This window comes from Chiloscyllium plagiosum, unplaced genomic scaffold (assembly GCF_037043375.1).
Source record: "Chiloscyllium plagiosum isolate Xiang-an unplaced genomic scaffold, Cpla_swu_hap1 HiC_scaffold_10, whole genome shotgun sequence".
Lineage (NCBI taxonomy): Eukaryota > Metazoa > Chordata > Chondrichthyes > Orectolobiformes > Hemiscylliidae > Chiloscyllium > Chiloscyllium plagiosum.
The window spans coordinates 102879885-102903547 of NW_028270148.1; the positions used below are offsets into that span (position 1 = coordinate 102879885).

Consider the following 23663-nt stretch of genomic DNA (forward strand, 5'->3'; position numbering starts at 1 on the left):
AATTGTACCAGCCTCCACCACTTCCACTGGCAGTTCATTCCATGCATACACCACTCTCTGCGTGAAAATGTTGCCCCTTTCGCCACTTTTAAATCTTTTCCCTCTCATCTTAAACTTCTAATTTTGGACTTCCCTATTCGGAGGAAATGGCCTTGATTATTCACCCTATCCATGCTCCTCATGATTTTATAAACCACTATAGGATCACCCTTCAGCCTCTGACACGCAGGAAAAACAGCCTTAGCCTATTTAGCTTCTTTCTATAACTCAAAATCTCCAACCCTGCCAACATCCCTGTAAATCTTTTCTGAAACTTTTCAAATTTCACAACATCTTTCCTGTAGCAAAGAGACCAGAACTGAATTCAGTATTCCAAAAGTGGCGTAACCAATGTCCTGGGAGAAAGAGAGGACTGCAGATGCTGGAGATCAGAGTAGAGAGTGTGGTGCTGGAAAAGCACAGCCGGTCAGGCAGCATCCAAGGAGCAGGAGAATCGATGTTTCAGGCATAAGCCCATCAGGAATGATGAAACGGCAAATTTCCTGCTCCTCGGATGCTGCCTGACCCGCTGTGCATTTCCAGCACCGCACTCTTAACCGATGTCCTGTATACACTCAACATGACCTCTGTTATGAACATGTGGGTGAACTATACCTTTTAAGAGGGTGACAAGCCAGCAGTGACAGCACCAAGTGTTCTCAATAAAACACAATGTAACATGTGCTCCAGCTACTGAAGTAGTTGGTTGCCTGGAAGCAACAAAACAGATTCAAATTAGCAGTTTAAATTATGTCCCAAAAAATACCAAATTCCAATCAAGTTTGAATTGAGTATATTGACAATATCTAAAGCCAATGACACAATCCAATGCTCTGAGGTATAAGACAGGGAAAAAATTTAACAGTTGGAGGAGAACTGCCCAGCTACCAGCATGTAAAAGGCTGCCTGAAAAATAGCTCTCTTAAAAGTATCTTTATTGATCAGTAACCTGTGGAGCAGAAATCCCTAAGGAAAGAAGGCACAGGAAGATCCAAATAGAATAACCGAAAGCTGCCTGGTTTTGAGATAAGAGGTTTTGTTTTGTAAATCTTAATTGGGAGTTTTATCAGACTAGTATTATAGAAGGGAAGATAAAGATAGGGTAGAGTAAGGACTTGTAAATAGTTGTTAGTTAATTATTCTCTGTTATATTTTAAGTAATAAAGTTTTTAAGTTTACTTTAAATAGTTCTTGGCTAATCGATTACTGCATTTGTTAAGTCTTTTCTGTGTTGCTGGTTTTAAATTAAGCAGGAGGGTTTACCTCTTTTCGTAACACCTTCCAATTCCTATACCCAATGCACTGTCCAATAAAGGCATTTACCAAATGTCTTCTTCACTACCCTGCCTACGTGCAACTCAATTTTCAAGGAACTATGAGCTTGCATTCCAACAATTCTTTATTTGGCAACACTCCCTAGGACCCCACCATTAAATGTACAAATCTTGCTCTAATTTGCCTTTCTAAAATGGACCACCTCACATTTATCTGGATTGAACTCCATCTGCCACTCCTTGGCCCATCAGATCAAGATCCTGTTGTACTCCGAGGTAACCTTCTTCACTGTCCACTATACTACCATACCTCCTATGTTCACATCCAAATCATTTATATAAATGACGAAAAGCAGTTTTCCCAGCACTGATCCCTGTGGGATACCATTAGTCACAGGTCTCCAGGCAGAAAAGCAACCCTCCACTGCCACCCTCTATCTCCTGCCTTCAAGCCAATGTTGTATCCAAATGGCTACTTCTCCCTATATTCCGTGTAATCTAACCTTGTTAACCAGTCTACCATGCAAAATATTGTTGAAGCCTTATTGAAGCCCATGTACACCACATCTACCACTCTGCCTTCATCAATCCTCTTTGTCACATCCTCAAAAAACTGAATCAATTTAGTGAGGCACAATTTCCCACACACAAAGCCATGTTGACCATCTCCAATCAATCCTTGCCTTTCCAAATACACATAAATCTTGTCCCTCAACCCCCTCCAACAATTTGCCCACCACTGACATCATGCTCACCAGTCTCCAGTTCTCTGTTTTTTTCATACCATCTTTCTTAAATAATGGCACCACGTTTACCAACCTCCAGTCTTCCAGCACCACACCTATGGCTATTGATGATAGAAGTATCTCAGCAAGGGGCAGGGTAATCACTTCCTACCTTCCCACAAAGTTCTAGGGTACACCTAATCAGGTCCTGGGGATTTATCCATCTTTATGCACTTTAAGGCATCCTCTGTAATACGGACATTTTTCCAAGATGGCTCTATTTATTTCCCCAAGTTCTCTAGCTTCTATTTCCTTCTCCATGGTAAATATTACTGCAAAATACTCATTTAGTATCTCCTCCATCTCCTGTTTTCCATACATAGGCAGCCTTGCTGATCTTTCAGGGGCCCTATTCTCTTTTGTCCTTAATGTATTTGTAGAAACTTTTTGGATTTTCCTTAACCCTATTTGCCAAAGCTATCTCATGTCCCCTTCCGGTCCTCCTGATTTCCCTCTTAAGTTTACTCCTGCTGCCTTTATACTAGTCTAGGGATTCACTTGATCCATGCTGTCTTTATCAGAAGCTCAATTTCTCTGGCCATCCAGCATTCCCTACAACTACCAGCCTTGGCTGTCACCAGAACAGGGACACATTGTCCCTGGACATCAACTTTCTCTTTTCATATACAATATTCTGAATTTAGAAGTTTAGTAATTTTAAAACTATGGAATGAGGAGTATGAAAGGAGGCCATTCAGTTCATCTTGACTGTACTGGCTCTTTGAAAGAACTAATTAGTCTCACTTCCTTTGTCTCTCGCCATGTCATTGCAAATGTTTCAATTTTATGTGTTTATCCAATTTCCTTTTGAAAACTGTTAATACATAGTTCTATCTCCTTTCAGGTATTGTAATCCAGAACCCAAAAACCTGCTGCGTAACAAAATCCTTCCATTTCTCCTCTGAGCCTTTTGTTAATTATTTTAATTTTCATTGGTTACTGATCTTTCAAGTATGCCGGTTTCTCCATATTTACTCTACCAAAACTATGCATGATTTCAAACACATCTTAAATCTGACCATTAAATTATGCAGCACTGAAGACGAAAACTGAAAATTTTATACCAAAGAGATTATTCAGCAAATCATCTCAGTGACAGCTGAAACAGACTATCCTGTCCGTAGCCCTGTCTGGCACTTCAAGTTCTCAGGGTTTCTACTTCTTCTGTCCTTTCAAGTAGTTAGTTCCAGAATCCCCCACCCTCATGGCGAAAATGTCTCCTTGACTCCCTGCTAATACTGCATCAATCACTTTAAATTTATACTCCCTGGTTTTTGACATTGCTGCCAAAGGAAAACAGATGTTTCCTATCTTTGTTATTTATGCCTCTCAAATTTACACACTTTAGTTAAGATCTTCTTTCAAACTCCACTTCCACAGACAACAACCCCAATCTAGTCAATCTTCCTCACAGCTAAAGTTTTCCACTCCCGGCAAAATCTTGTGAATCATTTGCGACTGCTCTCTTGCAATCTCATCCTCCCTAGAGGCGGCAGCTGAGGAAGATGATGGGGTGGATTTGTGGTGTGTAAAAATGAGGAACCTCAACAGCACAGATAGGAAGAACCTATTGCAACATACTCTGCCATTAACAGTGGCCTGTTCTTTTCCTTTGTAGAACAGGTTGTTAAAAACATTTTATGATTTTACCTCAAAACAGGGATTGTGTGTAAACAGAGGGCAAAAATACTAAAATTGCTACTAAGCATAAAAATACAGTAGGAATTACATGACAAACCAATCAACTGCTGTGCAGAAAACAGATAAGTAATAACTTCAGGTGTGGACGCTTCACCACAAATTTGACATACAGTCTTATTCAGCATCTACAACAGAAATATTCAGTCTCTCCAACAGAAAAGCCTGCTGAGTATTTCCAGCATTTTGCTCTACAGGCCCTGCACTTTCCAGCTGACATCTTCGGCAAATCTGCTCTAATGTCAAAAATATCTTTCGTTCAACTTTTAATTACTCAACTCAAATGATCTGTTTCATTATTCAATCATTCCATTAGTATGCAGTCCATGTTCATATGACATTTTTTCACCTCTCTTCCTATCTAATAAACTGAAGGATGCAGTTGCCATTTTCTGTAATCCCAAACCAAGACATTAATTGTTCCTTTCACGAGTGCTAGCTGACCTGCTACACTTTTCTATTGCTTCTTGGTTTTGCTAAAAGCAAGAACGTGTTCCACTTTATAATCATGCATCAGAGAACATATTTGATCAACATTGTTTGGAATAGTTTTACATAATCTAGATTCTTTCAATGCAATCAATATTCACACCCAAATCTCCCACTCAATGAATCTCTGGTCCCTGTGAATAATGCACAAGAAATGTAGCAATAATGATATAATGGTTATTCTACTCATTTATTCTATAATTATAATTCTAACTTTCATCTTGCATAATTTTGTAAATATGTCACATTAATTTATTTTCTGGCAATTCTATAATGTTCCTGTAAGAAATTTAAACAAATCTGATTGTCCAGTGAGCAGTTCTAAAAACTGGTCTCTTAACTAAGCAGGGCATGATGTACTATATATTTACACTGAATGAGAAGCCATCAATGCAAACCAGATGCAAGCACATTCATGAAATTTAGCAAAATTACATCATGATGCGATTGTAATACCCAAAAGTTCATCTTCCATTTTTGGGGATAGGCTAGCTATTGATATTTATTACAAATCCACCAACTCCCATGGTCAAGTTGATTATACATTCTCGCACACTGGTTCCTGTAAGGATTCCATTCCAGTCTCTCCATCTCCATTGCACCTATTCTGGATGTCGGTTTGCTCACTGAGCTGGAAGGTTCATGTTCAGACGTTTCATCACCATACTAGGTAACATCTTCAGCGAGCCTCTGGACAAAGCATCGCTGATGATTCCTGCTTTCTATTTATATGTTTGGGTTTCTTTGGGTTGGTGATGCTATTTCCTGTGGTGATGTAATTTCCTGTTCTTTTTCTCAGGCAGTGGTAAATCGGGTCCAAGTCAATGTGTTTGATAGACCCGATTTACCACTCATCAGAAAAAGACAGTTGAGCCTCAGAGTTCAAAGGGATAGTGAATATGTGGCAAGGCACGGGGAGGGGTTTTGGGGGTCCTGAGGAGTATGTCCGAACCTGTCCAAATTCTTCTGCAGTGTCCTATGTCTTCAATTCTATCTGTCCCTCCATATTTGTACCATTTGTAAAATTATCCAGAATGCCCTCAGTTCCTTTATCTCGATCATTAATGTATGAAGCAAAAAGTTGTAGCCCCAATACTGGCCCTTGCGGAACTCCACAAGTCATTGGCTGCCAACCTAAGAAGGATCCTTTTATCCCCACTCTGCCTTCAGCCAGCCAATCTTCTCTCCATACTCTTCCCTTGCCTCGAACATGATGGGCTCTTCTCTTACTCAGCAGCCTCCTTTGTGGCACCTTGTCAAAGGTCTTGAAGTCCATTGGATCTCCTTTGTCTAACTGACTTGTAATCACCTCAAAGAATTCTTAAGGGGATCCAATATGACATCGAACTTAGCAGACCTGCCTTCCTGACCTCTGCACCCCAGTCCAACAGTAGTGATAGTTTTACCCCCAACCTCCCAACTTCCTTTCTTTGGAGAAAATTGATGTTAAACTGTTGTGAAACTGTTTAAATCCATTCGTGGTGGAGCAGAGTGTCTGAATGAGACAGGCAGAGAGCAGTTGGTTTGGATGATTGATCATTCAGGTGGCTGAAAACGAGCGGTAAAGTTGTTCAAGCATTTCTCTATTATCCAGCAATGTATGCCATAATGCTTGTTATCAAACATCCCTCGATTATCTGGCAAGGCATGCCATAATGCCATTTAACTGATAACTGAATGCTGGTGCTGTTTTTTTTGCAGAGCCTTGACATCTTGTTTGAATGGTCTGTGATTTGGATGGTTGATGATCAGATAGTCGAGATTCTACTGTAAATTCTTTTTGTACGAGCGAGAATGACCAAAGGAAAGCATAAAGCCAAGCTCCAACACACCGGACACTCGCCCAACGCATCAGGTGGGCCTGCAATTGTGACTGCAGCTGCAGCTCCCTCAGCAGCAGCTCCCTCAGCAGCCGAGAAAGAGGTACCTGCACAGCAGAGCGTTGCTGAAGAACTCGTGGCATACGAGGGATGATCAAGAAGTCGATAGAAGACAACTGTACTCGGCTGGAGCTGATTTCGGTCATGCTACAAAAGCATGAGAACGAGTTGGAAGGGCTTCACTGGAGCCAGAAACAGAGGTTGAGTCCTTGGAGGTGTAGTTCCAGGCCCTCGAAGAAACAGGTCCGGGCCTTGATTGAACAGGTCAGTGATTTGGAAAATCGAGGTAGGAAGAAAAATAACCGGATCGTTGGGCTGCAGGAGGGATTGGAAGGTGGGCAGCTAGCAAGCTTTTTTGAAGAATGCCTGCCACAGTTTCTTGGCTGGGATGCTGAGGCGGACTGGTGAAGACTGACAAGAGCTCACCGGGTTGCTGTGTGCAGATCTGGTCTGGATCAGCACCCCACTTGGTCCTGTTACGATTTCAAAGTTCCAGGGACAAGCAGAGTTCTGGAATCATGGAGATGGATGGGGAAAGATCCACAGGCCCTGACTTATCAGGGCACTAACAATGTTTTTCCAGGATTTTTTCTGTGGCAGTGATCCATAAAAGAAAATAGTTTCATGAGGTCAAGAAAAACTTAAGTGACCTTGGTATCGAATACTGAATAAAATACCCAGCAGTGTTTCGTCAGACAGTGCGGTCATTTGACTCCACGGAACAAGTGAAATATTTCTTGGGCGCTTTAAATTAATTTGGATGGATTTATATCCTGGACAATAATGTTTTTTTTCTCTTGCTATGTTTCTTGTAATGTTACCATTTTCTTAAAGAAGCTGCTGTTGGTATTTTCTTCTCCAATTAGGATTGGTGTTGATATGTAGTTGGGGGGTGAGCAGAGTGCTCACTATTTTGTCTATTGCCTTCTTTTGCTTGGGTCTGGGGTGCGGCTTGAGCTGGACGGGGAATGGAGATGTGTTTGGGAGGTCTAAGCGCCCTCTATGGGGAGGGGATAGAGGCCTCCATTAAGTGCCTTTTGTGTTTTGTAATTAATTTAGTTTTTTGGTTTTTCGTAAATAGACTCCATGAGTCTTCTTTTGTATCTGCTCAGTGTATTGTAAGTCGAATTCTTCCTCTTGGTGGGTCAAAGGTGGTTGTAAAGGATTATGACTAGCAGTGTTCTGAAATGGTGCACCTGGAATATTAGAGGGATCCATTTGCCAATTAAACGGCAAAATGTGTTGTCGAGCCTCAAAAAGGAGAGGGTAGATGTTGCCCTGTTGCAGGAGACTCACCTTAATGACAAGGAACACTTCAAGTTACTGCAGGGCAGGTTTGATCAAATGTTTTTCCCGTCCTTTAACACGAAGAGCAGGTGGGTGGCCATACTCATCCAGAAGAAACTTCTATTAATTTAATAGATTGTGTTAAAGATGAATATGGTCGGTTTGTTATCCTCAACGCCCTAATACATAGCAAGGAATATGGTATTTTGAATATCTAGTGTCCTCTGGCCCAACCCCTTAAATTTTTGACCGTTGCACAATCTAAGCTGATGGCCTTAGCATCACGGCATATTATATCATTGGGTGGAGGGGGGGTGGTCTTTCACTGCCTTATGGATCCTGTGCTGGATAGAATGCCCAAATGCCCCCCAGAGCTTTCTCCACAATCTAAACAGTTGGGTGATCGGTCTGTGAAACTGGGGTTGGTAGAAATTTGGAGACATCTCCACCCTCCGGGCAGGGACTTTACATTCTTTTCCAATCCTCGTAAGTGCCATACGAGGATTGATTTTTTTTCCTAACTCCCTCAGCTCTTCTAGATTCGGTGGTATCTTGTTCAATTGGGAATATTGCCATCTCGGATCACACAGCAATATATTCAGTTGTCGAGATTAAGGATGATGCAATGAGCTCACAGGACTGGTGAATGGACCTGTTCATCCTCAAGGGCTCCAAGGAATACCTGGCATGGAAGGTGGGTTCCCCTTTAAGGGGGCAAAGGGAGGTTTTCTTTACTTGGGCCTCTCTGTTACCCCTAGATTTGATCAGTTATTCAAAAGATAATTTTGTTCATTTGTTTGACAAGATTAAACAAGACCTTCAAAGGTGGGGGACCCTTCCAAGATCACGGTTGGGTTGAGTCACTCTTTTCGAAATGAATGATCTTCCTTGCTATTATACCCTTTGCAGATGCTCCCTTTGTTCTTTCTGAGACAAACATTTCAGAAGCTGAATGGCTGGTTTAGTTCTTTTATTTGGAGTGATAAGCTGCCCCTTATTAAGCTTGCGAAACTGCAATTTCCCCAGGGATTGGTGGGAGTGGACCTCCTGGACATTAGATGATATCAACTGAGCTCCCTCCTATCATTTTTAAGTGATTGGGCCTGTGGGGACTTGGTGTCGACATGTTTGGACATTGAGGCCTCCCAGACAAAGTGTTCTCTTAGGACACTTGTTTTTAGACAAAATGAGGACAGTTGCAGAACACAGCCATAATCCAATAGTTACGAACATCAAAGCACGGAGCGCAACGAGGCAGATGGAGAGTAATAGGTCTAAAACATCTTTTCTTCCTCCCACAGTTTCCGGCTAAGGACAATGGATCTCAGGTTTAAACTTTGGGCAGATAGGGAAGTCTCTTGTTTGGGTGATCTGTTTGAGGGTGAAACGTTGATGTCGTTTGATCAAATAGCTCGGAAACATGGATTATCCAGTAGGGACCTCTTCCATTTCTTTCAATTTAAAGATGCTATCCGAAAGGAGACCACACTTTTGACTGAGTGTTATAGATCTGATACAGAAAAGATGGTGCTTCAGGCTAAGAGCACTCTTTCAGCGAGTAGTCTTTCATATGTTTGGGGGGGGGGGGGGGGGGGGGGGGGGGGAGGGAAGAGTTTCCTTGGGTGACATCAAGCCTCTACATCAAGGAGTTGAGATCACTACGAAAATGTGAGGGGACATCTGCGACAATGCGAAGAGGATTCCGATATGCAGTAGGACCCATGTTATGAAGTTAAAGATTCTTCATAAAGCTCATCTGGACTCAGATTGTCTTGTGAAGTGTATGCAGAGAGCATCTTCAATGTGCCCCAAGCGTTATATAAATATGGGTACCCTCACTCATTGTTTGTGGTCCTGTCAGAGGCTCGGTGCATATTGGAGCACTGTGACAGCAGTGATAGAGGGGGCCTTGGGGACCGACGTCAAGGTGGACCCGTTCACTTTGTTTCTCCAGTCTGCTGAATTTACCTCACTTAGATGTACATGGGAAAAAGCTTCTTAACATTCTCACTTTTTGTGCAAGGAAGAATATTCTAATGTATTGGGTATCCGAGAACTCCCGGATTTGTCAGGGTAGTGCAAGTTAATTATGGAACACATTCTTTTAGACTTTCTTATAAATATAGTGCATCAGAAAACTGACAACTGTTACAAGACGTGGCAGCCTTTTTTGAATTACTTGGAAGCAGATCTGTTTGCCATTGTGTTTAGGGCTTTTCTCCCGCCATGATGGTTTGGTCTGATAAACCTAAGGGCCAGGAGAAGAAGAATTTTGAACAAATGTGGGTTTCATAATTGATGCTCTCGAAGGTTGGAAGTTATGGTCTTGTTGGGTTGAGCGGTGTTATTTATTTGTATATTGATTTATAAAAAGTGTAGGTTTTATTTCTTTTGTAAAATAGTATGGTAGTTGGTTTATTGTTTTTGATGTTATGATGCTATATTTTCATGTTTCAGTAACTTTCTAATTTTGAAAAGAAAATTTTTCAATAAAAGTGTTTAAACAAAAGAAAATAATTCGTACTGATTTGTCAGGCATGACCTTCCCTTATGGAAACCATACTGACTTTGCCCTATTTTACTATGCACTTACAAGTATTCAGAAATCCCACCCTTCACAATGGACTCCCAAAATCTTATCAATTACCGAGGTCAGGCTAATCAGCCTCGAATTTCCTGTCTTTTATCTCACTTCCATCTTAAACAGGGGGATTACATTTGTGATTTTCCAGTCCTCTGGAACCCTCCCTTACTCGAGGGATTCCCGAAAGATGACCACTAATGCCTCCACTATCTTTTCACCTATATCATTCAGAACTCTGGGGTGCACTCTATCTGATCCAAGTGATTTATCCACCTTCAGACCTTTCACTTTTTCAAGCTCCTGCTGGGTGACGGCCACCATAATCTTCTCTGACTCTCCTGAAGTTTTGGAAATTTGCTCGTGTCTTCACTATGAAGACTGACGCCAAGTACTCGTTCAGTTCCTCCACCATTTCCTTGTTCCCCATTACTACTTATGCAGTGTCATTTTCCAGTGACCCAATGTCCAGTTTTTCCTCTCTCTTACCCTCAATGTATCAAAAGAAGATTGCAAGAGTTTCTTTAATGTTACTGGCTAGCTTACCCTCATATTTAATCTTCTGACAGAGTCTTACAGGAGAGATGTCAGAGAGAGTGTACCAGCATGAACCTGCTTCTTTGGGTCCATTAGTTTCAACAATGCCTGACTTCTTTCAGTGAATAGCCAGACTGCTGAAACCAACTGAAGCAGAGAAAAGCTGAGCTGGGAGAACTGGCTACTCCCCTTTCATTGTACAAGTGGTTTTTTTTAAACTTAAAAGCCTTTTGCCTGAGGCAGTATCTGTTAGCCATAATCAAACTGGCTCTAAAACCCTTCAACATAGACTTTTCACAGGCTCTCTCTTTCATGACCTGTCTGGAAAAAAAGCCAAGGACAACATAACCTTGTTAAAGGAGCAGCATTATCATACCATGCGCCTTAAAACAAAAGAACCATCAATATCCAAATATGGCCTCATTTTTAAAAACCCCTAATCTTAAATTGTTAGTACACTACAACACGCACATACATTACATTCACTATAAATATGCAAACACGCACAACTACATTCTGTTTCAATCTTTCACTCTTGCCAAATGTGAGTTTTTCAACCAAGTTGCAATAATGTGCCAGCAATCACATTTTCTCATCCCACCACACACACAACTTTCAAATTGAATGGCTGTAACAACAAGCCCCATCTAAACAGTCTGGCATTTTTCTCCATAAATTTCTCCACAAACTTCTATGGGTTTTAACCAGTGTATATGACTATCTCAGAAATGTTACTGGTAACATAAAAGTTGAAATGTTCTAACGCCAACACCAAGCTCAAAGTCTCCTTTTTAACTGTCATATTTCTGATGAATGTTCAATTTCATGGAGAAATACCCGGCTGGTCTTTCTACCTTCTCGTTATCTTCTTGCAAGAGCACAGCACCAACACCCGCATCGATATCCACCTTCAATGGCTTTACATAATTAGATATGGCGAATACTAGGGCAGTGCTAACACAACTTTCAGGCTGTCAAATGCCTTCTGACAATCCGCTGTCCGCTGAAACTTCTTGCCTTTCTTCAGAGTGGAGCAACCACACTGCCAAAATTTAGTACGAATTTTCAATAAAGTCCACTCAATCCCTGTAATTGTAGTACTGCTCTTTTTTGTTGATGGTATGGGAAACTCCCCAATTACCTTTGGTTTTGCATTACCTGGGGTCATTTATCCATGTCCAACAACATGGCCCAGGAACGTGACTTGGGCTTTGGCAAATTCACTTTTAGCCAGTTTAATCACCAAGCCTGCCTTCCAAAGTCGATCAAACAAGTCTGTTAAATGTTGCAAATGTTCCTAATGTGTGACTAAAAATCACCAGGTCATCGATATATACAACACAGTTAGGTAATCTGACAATGACCATATTGGTAAGTCTCTTAAATGTGGCTGCATTTTTCATACCAAATGGCATGACTTTAAACTGATACAGTCCATTCGGTGTTACAAAAGCTGAAATTGCCTTTACTCTTTACCAACTTAGAAATATAAGTTGCTTGTCCCACCTTTTCAACAGTCTTCCAAACATGGAATCGGGTACGCATCAGTCTTTGTAACTGCATTGACTTTGCGATACTCCACACAGAATATATGTGAGCATATATATATAAATATATATATGACACACACAGATTTTTTTTTCTGTCTGGAGTCCTTATCAAATAGTTCACCTCACTCAATTTCCTTCCGACTTGATAGGATCCACTAAACCTTGCTTTTAGAAGTTCACCTATCACTGGAAGTAACATTAACACCTTATCCCCGATAGCAAAATGGCAAGTTTTTGATTTCTTGTCTGCTTCCCATTTCATTGTATACTTTTAAATGTTGTCGAGCCAACTCCTCCACTCTATTTAATTGTTCCCTAAAAATTGACACATAGTCCCAATATGTGGTCTCTGTATTCTGACTACTTACCCACTTCTCCTTAATCAATTTTAGCAGTCCTCTCACTTCATGCCCAAAAACTAATTCAAATGGACTGAATTTCGCTGATCTCTGATCACAAAAAGCACCAATGGAATTTTTTTACCCCAATCATCTGGTTGATCTTGACGATAAGCCCTCAACGTGGTCTTTAATGCCTGATGCCACTTTCCTCACACTCACTGCTATCCTGGATTGTACACAGTAGATTTGAATTGTTTTATTCCTAAGCTATCCATAACTTCTTGGATAATTTTGATGTAAAGTTTGACCCCTGATCTGATTGTATCTCTGTGGGTAGTCCATATCTAGTGAAACATTTGAGTAATTCCTCTACAATACTTTTAGCTGTGATATTGCATAATGAAATGGCCTCTGGAAGTCTAGTGGACACATTTATTATTGTTAACAAATACAAATTCCCACTTTTAGGGAGGGGTCGTATGCAATCAATTAAGACTCTTGTAAAAGGTTCCTTAAATGCAAGAATAGGTATTAAAGGTGCAGGTTTTATTACTGACTGTGCTTTTCCAATTACCTAACATGTATGACACGTCTGGCAAAATTCAACTACATCCTTGTGTGGTCCAGGCCAGTAAAAAATGTTTTTGTATTTTAGCTTGAGTTTTTCTCACTCCTAAATGATGCCCTAGTGATAGCTCATGCGCCACTCGCAACACCTCCATTCTATAATGCATTGACAATACGACTTGATGAACTTCTGCCCATTTCTCATCTGCCTGAGTATGTGATGGTTTCCATCTCATCATTAAACCACCACTTTTAAGACAGTAGCATTCAGGAATACATTTGGATTCTTTTTCTGTGTATGCCTTTTGATACAATCGCTTCAAGTGTTCATCTTTCTGATGTAAGTCAGTTAATTTATCTGAGCTAAAGATGTCTACTTTATCATCCATCTGTTCCTGGTTTGTCTCCACCATCTGATCAAACATATTCTCTGCTAATTCCACTTCAACTTTCTTATCTGTACTCTTTGATCTCTCCTGTTTCAACTGGTGATTTTGTGACCTCATTACCGCACAGCCCCGAAAAATCCCAGGACGTGTGCTGCAATAGTTCAGTTGCCCGAGTTTCCACTGGCTTTTCAACCACAGTAGGCAGCACTCCTATCTGTGAACCAGCTATATCATTAGCAAGGACAAATTGTATTCCTGGAGGAGAGAGTTTGTCCAGTACTTCGACCATGATGTTTTCACTCTTCACTGGACACTCTAACCTCACTCTACATAGCACTTCCTGTCTCATCGTGAATTCCCGTTACTAGCACCTTTTCTGGTAATATTCCTTCAGAGGGAACATATTTCCTCATCTTTCAGCATAACAGATTGAGAGGATCCTGTATCTCTTAATATTGTAACCTCTTCATCTGCTGCTCCTGGCCGATGCAAATAAACTTTACCTTCACAGGTATATGGTTTAAGATGATCTGGCACTTCCTCTTTAATCAACCACCAACTAGCTTGTACATTCTGGTACAGCTGTCTAGCCTCCACTGTACTTTCCATTACCACTTCAACAAAATTCACTGGGTTATCCTGTTTCTCTACTTCTGGCTTCAAGTGCGTTTCCTAATCCATTGACACTGATTTCATGTGGCCTACTTTATTGCAATGAAAACACCGGAGCGTTTTAATTTCTATTTCCCCTTCAAGGGTTTCCTTTTTACCCTGTGCTAAGTAATCCTCATAATCTTCAAGATCTACCTTTCCCTTTCCATGCAAGGATTTCTTTTTTTTAAGATTAGATTAGATTAGATTAGATTAGATTAGATGAGATTACTTACAGTGTGGAAACAGGCCCTTCGGCCCAACAAGTCCACACCGACCCTCCGAAGAGCAACCCTCCCAGACCCATTGCCCTACACTTACCCCTTCACCTAACACTACTGGCAATTTAGCATGGCCAATTCACTTAACATGCACATTTTTGGACTGTGGGAGGAAACCAGAGTACCCGGAGGAAACTCACGCAGACATAGGGAGAACGCGAAAACTCCACACAGACAGTTGCCCGAGGCAGGAATTGAACCCGGGTCATTTCAGCTGCTAATCATGTCGTTTTAATCTCTACTCTTCCACATGACTCTCCCTATTTCAGAAAGTGAATTTTTGAACTATTTAAGTGCCAATAACTGAAACTCAAACTTTCTCTCTTTCTTCCTTTCTTCTCTCTCTCTCTATTTCTTTTTCTTCTGCTAAAGCACATTTTTCTCTTTCCTCTGCTTTTAATCGCAATTCAAACTGTTTCATTCCTGTTGCCCTTTCCTTGTCTTTTGCCGAACGCAAATTGCTTCATTTGCAATTGAATTTTAGCCATCTGTAAAGATTCTGATGACATTTCCAGCAAATTTAAATGCTGACATATTGCAGTAATTAGCTCTCCATTCCTCATGGAAGGAGGCAGTTCCAACTCCAGCTTGTCTGCTAATTTTGGCATCTTAGCTTTAACCACCTTTTGCAAAACCCTCCAGATCACTCCTTCCACCCCCAGAAAACACTTGGTGACTGAAAGAGCCAATATTATCTCAAGCACCATTTAAACCAACCAAATTGAACACCCAGACTAAAACACACTGACACCTACCACTCGCTGTCTTAGAGACCAACAACCCTAATCCCAAATATGAATAACAGGAGAAATCCTGGACGAGCCCCCAGTCTGTCATGGACCAGGCCAAACACCCTCAAAACATTTCAAGAAAGCAGCCCAGATCCGAAGTTTGCTAGCTGTTTTAAGTAGGTGTAAGTGGATATTCCAGGAGAGATGCTGCTGGACAAACCACTTGGTTTTCAACAGAACAGATTTTATTTACAAGATTACCAAATGAAACATACACAAAAAAGAGAACAGAATACAGAATAACTGAACCTATCTAAAAATCTAGTAGATCGTCCCAACTTAATAATGCTATTCCAAATACTTGTCACAATCCCCATAAACACCTCTTGGCACAAAAGGTAAAAATCAAACATTGACATCTCTCCTGTAAGATTCTAAGAGACAGTACCAGCATGAACCTGCTTCTTTGGGTCTCGCAGCTTCAGAACTTGCCTGACTTCTTTCAGTGAATAGCCAGACTGCCAAAACCAAATCAAACCAGAGTAAAGCTGAGCTGATAGAACTGGCCATTCCCCTTTCATTGTACAGGTGTTTTTCTTAAAAACTTAAAAGCCTTTTGCCTGAGGCACTATCTGTTAGCTATAATCAAACTGGCCCTAAAACCCTTCAACGTAGACTTTTCGGAGACTTTGATTTTTACAACCTCTCTGAAAGAAAAGCCAAGGACAACATAACCTTGTTAAAGGAGCATCATTGTTACACTTCTCTATCCTTATTTCTTTTTAGTTGTCCTCTGTTGGTCTTTGTAGGCTTCACAATCCCCTTCGCCACATCATATGCTTTCTCTTTTGCTTTTGTGCTATCCCTTACTTCCCTTATCAGGCATGGTTGCCTCATCCTGCCTTCACAATGCCTCCTTTTCCTCGGGATAACTTTTTGCAGCATTTCTCGAATTGCTCTCAGAAACTCCTGCCATCGCTGTTCCACAGTCTTTCCTGCTAGGCTCCTCTCCCAGTCAATTCCACCCATCGCCTCCCTCATGTCTCTGTAGTTACCCTTATTCAACGTTACACCTGATTCCAGCTTTTTCCTCTCAAACTCCAGAGTCAATTCTATCATGTTATAATCACTGCCTCCTAAGGGTTCCTTCACCTTAAGCTCCCTTATCAAGTCAGCTTCATTACACACCACGACATCCAAAACTGCCTGTTCCCTAGTGGGCTCCACCACAAGCAGCTCCAAACAGCCATCTCATAGTCATTCCCTGTATCCTTCCTACAATACAATTCCTACATCACATTACAATTTATCTTATGTATGCACTTGCTACTTCCATCCTTAGACAAGAATAGAGAGGGGAGCATTAGTAGCCAGATAAGACACAGATAGATCAATGATATTAATAGACACTTCAAACATAGAACATTCCTGAATCTGTAGTTTATTGCCAATTATGACTTACCTCAAATACAAAGAGAATGGAGTCCAGCTCCTCCCTCTGAGACTTATTCCCTAAATCCAGACCAAAAGAAAGAAGAATGAGCAATTTCTGTATTTTCAAACACAATTTGCACAAGAGTAATATGAACTTTGGAAAAACAACATATCATATATGACAAGCAAACACCACGATATAGTTCAGACAGCTCTTAAAAATGAAAGCCAAGTATGTATGTTGTACAAACACTTTGTAACGACCTGGTATTAATAATTTTTCATTATAAATTCAAAATATTAAGATCAGATGGAGCGATTTAATAAAATAAACATAATGGAGATTAATGGAAAGTTCACAAAAGGATAAAGCTATAATTATGCCATACATCACTCTGTAATGGAGCATGAATGATTAACTAGTTTTTCAAAACTTGGAATTAATAGATTCCTTGTATACAATAGCACAGGGGCTCCAGTCTCTGCAAAATCTAGATTTTCCAGTAATCGTTTGGTTTGCACTAGTTATGACCCCAGTCAGTGAAGAGATTCCCCTCCCCCCATTTCCATTTTCATTGATGGGTTTTATGAAAACTCAAGTGATATCTTGATGCCAAATTAACCACCAAAGAACAACGGTGGTGAAGTTCAAAACTGAAGGACTCTAATGAAATCCCTCAATGTCAGTAAACAGCATTTTGGTGAATAAGTGTCATGTGATAGCATTACTTTCAACATCATAGATCATTTTGCTAATGACTGAAGCTGTAATATATATTGACGAAGTGATATTTGGCAACTTGAAGTCCTGCTTTTGTGAACTATACTGAGCAATCCTGTCAGATAGATCGATGAATTGAACTGAATTGAATTCATTGTCACGTGTACCAAGGCACAGTGAAAAGCTTTGTCTTGCGAGCAATATAGGCAGATCACAGAGTTAAGTAGCATGGATAAGTAAATAATAGGTAAACAGCGACAAAAACAGAACCACATGTACAGCCGTTTGAGAGTCCGTTCAGTATTCTAACAACAGTAGGGTAGAAACTGTTTCGAAAACCAACTAGTGCGTGTGTTGCAGGCTGGTGTGTAATTTGCCAGTGTTGTTGCTGTACAGGAACAATTTGGCCAGAAATGCAGCTAGTTCTAGAGCAGAAATCATCAGTGCTAAACATGAGATGTTGGCAAGGCCCATAGACTGAACTTTATCCAGCACTCACAGTCCTTTCTACCCATGTGGTTAACTATTTGATTATGCACCACCATTCACAATTAGATGTGGTAGCGAAACAAAGTTTTGATCCATACACACATTGATAACACATGAACAAATGATAATCCCAAAAGAACTGTGGATGCTGTAAATCAGAAACAAAAACAGAAATTGCTGGAAAAAGGCAATGTTGTCAAGGAGAATACGGAGGTACAGACTACGAGACGTGGTTGAGGTTCACAAGGAGGAGGTGTCAGCAATTCTGGAGAGTATGAAAATAGATAAGTCCCTTGGGCTGGATGGTATTTATCCTACGATTCTATCGGAAGCCAGGGAGGAGGTTGCAGAGCCTTTGGCTTTGATCTTTATGTCATCATTGTCTATAGGAATAGTGCCAGAAGACAGGAGGATAGCAAATGTTGCCTCCTTTTCAAGAAAGGGTGCAGAGACAGCCCTGGTAATTAGAGACCAGTGAGTCGTACTTTGGTTGTGGGTAAAGCGTTAAGGTTATAAGAGATAGGATTTATAATCATCTAGAGAGGAATAGGTTGATTAGGGACAGTCAACACAGTTTTGTGAAGGGTAGGTTGTGCCTCACAAACCTTATTGAGTTATTTGAGAAGGTGACCAAACAGGTGGATGAGGGTAAAGCCGTTGATATGGTGTATATGGATTTCAGTAAGGTGTTTGATAAGGTTCCCCACTGTAGGCTATTGCACAAAATACAGACGCATGGGATTGAGGGTAATTTTAGTGATCTGGATCAGAAATTAGCTAGCTGAAAGAACACAGAGTGGTAGTTGATGGGAAATGTTCATTCTGGAGGTCAGTTACTAGTGGTGTGCCATAAGTATCTGTTTTGGGGCATTTGCTGTTTGCTACTTTTATAAATGATCTAGATAAGGGCGTAGAAGGATGGGGTAGTAAATTTGTGGATAACAAAGTCAGTGGAGCTGTGGATAGTGCTGAAGGATGTTGCAGGTTACAGAAGGACATAGATAAGCTGCAGAGCTGGGTTGAGAGTTGGCAAATGGAGTTTAATGGAGAAAAGTGTGAGGTGATTCACTTTGGAAGGAGTAAAACGAACAAAGAGTATTGGGCTAATGGTAAGGTTTTTGGTAGTGTGGATGAGCAGAGAGATTTCTGTGTCCATGCATATAGACCCCTCAAAGTTGCCAACCAGGTTGATAGGGTTGTTAAGAAGGCATACAGTGTGTTAGCTTTTACTGGGAGAGGGAATGAGTTTCGGAGCCACAAGGCCATGCTGAAACTGTACAAAACTCTGGTGCAACTGTACAAAACTCTGGTGCAGCCGTACAAAACTCTGGTGCAGCCGTACAAAACTCTGGTGCAGCCGTACAAAACTCTGGTGCAGCCGTACAAAACTCTGGTGCAGCCGCACAAAACTCTGGTGCAGCCGCACAAAACTCTGGTGCAGCCGCACAAAACTCTGGTGCAGCCGTACAAAACTCTGGTGCAGCCGCATTGCAGTACTGCATACAGGTCTGGCCAATGCATTACAGGAAGGATGTAGAAGCTGTGGAAAGGGTTCAGAGGAGACTTACTAGGATGTTGCCTGTTATGGAGGGAAGGTCTTATGGGGAAAGGCTGAGGGACTTGAGACTGTTTTCGTTAGAGAAAAGAAGGTTGAGAGGTGAGACATATAAGATAGTCAGAAGGTTAGACAGGGTGGACAGTGAGAGCCTTTTTCCTCAGATGGTGATGGCTAGCACGAGGGGACACAACTTTAAACTGAGGGGTGATAGATAGACGTAGTTTCTTTACTCAGAATATCAAGGGCAACAGTAGTAGACTTGCCAACTTTAAGGGCATTTAAATGGTCATTTGATAAACATATGGATGAAAATGGAATAGTGTAGGATATATAGGCTTCAGACTGGTTCCACAGGTCGGCGCAACATCGAAAGCGAAGGGTCTGTACTGCGCTGTAACATTCTATATTCTACCTCAGGAGGTTTACCATCATCTATGGAGAGAAATCTGAGTTAATACTTTGGGTTGAGTGATCTTTCCTCAGAATGGAATAATTCCTTTCCTGCGCTGGGTATTCAACATCCATTTGTTGTGGTGGCAGGGATTCATCTACAGTATTCTTTTAAAAAGGTCACTGTTGGAAGTTTTCAGGAAAGATAAACTCCTCAAAAAAATTGTCAAGAGTTTTGTTGAAACCTGGTCATGCAAGCAGTGGGACAAAATTGTGTCTTTATAACATGCTACAGTACAGATTTTCAAATTTATTTCCTTTCTCCTCAGTTCAGCCTATTGGCAACTAGTCAATCTATGTGGTTCCACACACCCCTTAACATATCAGTACTGCTATTTCAAAAGGAAGTAATATGTTACCTTGGGATATAATAAGCAATTACCAGACAGATTCATCCATCCATTTAATTATGAGGCTACATACAAAACAAACATACATAATTTCTAACTTTAGCAACTTTAGACCTATATTTCCCATTGTTTCTCATTAGCTAAGTTTCATCAACATATCTGATCAAGGACCAGAATATTTTCCACATAGGCAGGAAATAAACTTGCACATATTACAACAAAGAATGTTCAACTAGCTCAGCAAAAGTAAAACCAATAAAGTATGTTGCAATTTTAATCACTCAGTAACAGATGTGGTTTAGAAACATCCAAGGCAACTAAAAGAAATTTCCAGGATATTGCATCTTTATCCTGTGAATATTTCATTGGGAAAAAAAAATTGCATTAGAAGAAATAGCATCAATTCTTCATTGATGCTACCATATCCAAGCTTTCTAAAATTAGGTGCTTAGTGGTATAATGTGTGTATCACTGCATGTTAGTTTTAATGGAGCAATGATAGTAAAACAACTATTGGCCATGAAACATTTGTCAAGATTGAAACGAAACATCTTAAGTTGTTCATTTTTGGTGAGAATTTTCCTGCACCTTTTGACAGAAAACTTTTACTCTGTAATTGCTCAAAGTGGAAGCTGATAACAGTGTTATAAAGATCTGTGTCTTTAAGAAGAATTTGTGGTGTTCTGGTTCTCTTGAAGAGGGGTGTTGTAAACCTATTGCTGACGTGTCTGCTGCATGGAAAGTAGAATGAATAGTTTGGGAAAGTTTTTTAAAAAGCAGACAAAACAAACATGAGATCACACTGACCCAAGGTTTCAATTTTGCTTTCAGTTGTTGAAGCTGTGGTTTTATAGTTGTATCTGCAAGATATAGCTCTCTCTCTGCTGCTACAAAAACTGAGTTCTCTCCCTTTTACTAGATTCATTCCATTGGTGTTTCTTCTCCTGAACTAGAGAAGTGAGGGAAGTCTGTTTTGTTGAATGTACCTTTCCATGTTTATTAGATGCTGCTATATTGGAACAGTAAATGAGTAGCAGTTAAATAATATATTGCTTTAAGAATTTCAATAAAGTCAAAGTTCTGCTAATTCGTTTTAAGCTTGTATTTTAACCGTGGCCTAAGAACGAAGTAGGTTTTGCTGAAAGTCTAGTAGTTTGACCAAACCAATCCATCTGGAATGTTGCATTTTACATTTCCTTTGAAATATGATAAAAGTTAGGGTCTAGACTACACCTTGATATGTTTTAAGGGAATGTAGTCTGATCCATAACAATGATGAGGGCAAAATGCTATCTAGAATTTTAATGAACATTGGAACAAACAGTCTAGCTCTTTGACCAATAAGATTTTATGAGACTGGGAACAAATGCGCAAAGGAAAATTTAAAATATAAAATGATTTGTTTCCCACAAATCCATAAAAAAATTGCTACATGTACAAAAATCACAATTTAAAGTTACTCCATTTCTGGGTCAATAAGTTGATTTGCACTTTATTAACAATTGTCACTCATGAAAAATCTAATCATACTCTTAATTCCTGTCATAGTATTTTGTGGTGAGTTAAATGGGTAATTATTGTGCAAATCCAATATGTTCCTTAAAAAATAACAAGGAAGCCAAGGACAAGATGCTATCTGTGCAAAGCAAAAGATGGAATGATGTAAATCAACCAGCACATTTTCAAGATTCACAACATATCTCAAACTTACTGGCCAATTGGCACATTAGTGATAGCATGCCACATTAACATTCTGTTCTTTTCCCAGCAAGTTCCAATCTAGTATTTATTGCCAGACCATACATGGCCTTAAAGAGTGTACACAACATTGAAATCACAAGGCATGCCTGCTAAAACAGAAAACTTCAGAACGTGAACCAGAAATATTCAAATTGCTGCAAGTCACGAGTGTATAAATACAGTTGACACATATTTACACAATAAACACTAGGTTTATTTATATTTTAAATATAAATGATTCAACATCTATGGGAAAACTGCATGCCAGAATGCAAGTACTTTTAAGCAAACACAAAACAGGGAACTAAATTTTCAGTAATCATTCTTACCTTTTTGTTTTAAACTATTTTCCAGTGTGAATAGATTTTCAAAGAATATAAAATAAATCTGAGAGTAGTTGGTTTCAAAGAATTGCTTCAATTCACATCTTTCCAAAGTATCTGTAATAATACAATACATACTGTCAATGGATGCAAAAGAAGATGGTATTAAAGGTTTAAGTGAGAAAACAGATTACAAGCAGATCAATGTGAGATAGCAGGGGAACAATGGGCTTACGTCTGACAAATAAAATTTAATATAGAAGGTTTATTACTAGGTACAGGTAATTCTTCTATAACACAATGGTTGTGTTCTTGTGTGACCCCACGCTATATAAAAATTATACATAAAAATAGCAGTTCAAGTGTTGGTGACGCAATTACATTATAGCCAATACACGTTTTAAAAGTTTGCGCTATAGATGCAGCATCCCCTATTCGTCAAGCACGTTATCGCCAATTTGTGTTGACAGAACACGCATTATAGCGGAATGACCTGTACATAAACTGAAATGCCAAGCACATTCCCATAATGCCAGGTTGTATGCTTAAGTCTCCTACATAAGAAACAGTGCATGAACATTGGAGAATCCAAGACCAGTTCCACAAAGTTTATGAAAAAGCATTCGGAGTGTTGGGGTACACTGCAAGGATGAATAAATACAAAACTTAAATAAGTGGGACCGTCATATAAAGCTTTCATTAAGACTCGCTTAGAACGTAGTGATCAGTTTTGGACCTTTAAAAGGTTCTAATATGGACCACTGATTGGCACCTAATTTTGCAATAGCCATTATATTCACATAGATTACATTTTAGAGAGATTTCATTTCTTTTTAAAAATAATGTAAGGGTCACATAAAACATAGAAAAGTACAGCACAGAACAGGCTCTTTGGCCCACGATGTTGTGCCGAGATTTAATCCTAAATGATTCAGCTATTTCAGTTGCAAGTTTAGAAAAGTCAAGGGAGAGAGCAGCAAAAGTGATTTAAGCAGATGAAGATGCTAGATATGAGTTACAGCAACACTATCCAAGAGAGAGCTGGGCAAGTTCATGAAAGCTGGAAAAGCACAGCAGGTCAGGCAGCATCCGACGGAGCAGGAAAATCGACGTTTCAGGCAAAAGCCCTTCATCAGGAATAGAATTAGGAAGCCTCCAGGGTGGAGAGATAAATGGTGGGAGGACAGGCTGGGGAGAAGGTAGTAAAGAGTACAATAGGTCAATGGGGGTGGGGATGAAGGTGATAAGTCAGAGGGAAGGGTGGAGCAGATAGGTGGGAAGGGAGATTGGCAGGTAGGACAGGTCAGGAAGACAGTGCTGTGCTGGAAGGCTGGAACTGAGGTAAGGTGGGAGGAGGGGAAATGAGGAACTGGTGAAGTCAACATTGATGCCCTGGGGTTGAAGTGTTCCGAGGAGGAAGATGAGGCGTTCTTCCTCCAGGCGTCGGGTGGTGAGGGAGCGGCGGTGGAGGCGGCCCATGACCTGCATGCCCTCAACTGAGTGGGAGGGGGAGTTGAA

The 23663-nt window shown here is 40.3% G+C and overlaps 1 protein-coding gene across 6 annotated transcripts in view; it reads right to left on the reverse strand.

Moving 5' to 3' along the window:
• ralgapa2 (Ral GTPase activating protein catalytic subunit alpha 2) overlaps positions 1-23663 on the reverse strand; it is a 562522-nt gene that overhangs the window by 480784 nt on the left and 58075 nt on the right. For 5 of the 6 annotated variants that reach the window (XR_015758519.1, XM_043696530.2, XM_043696527.2 and 2 more), the window contains exons 2-3: positions 22152-22262; positions 16543-16592 (exon numbers count right to left, since the gene is read on the reverse strand). Coding sequence is in view for 4 of the 6 variants with exons in the window: in XM_043696530.2 (XP_043552465.2) it covers positions 16543-16592; positions 22152-22262 (161 nt within the window). In the remaining 2 variants the exon portion in view is untranslated. Of the gene's footprint in view, positions 1-16542; positions 16593-22151; positions 22263-23663 lie in introns of those variants that run through there. The other variant, XM_087991613.1, reaches the window with a different exon arrangement.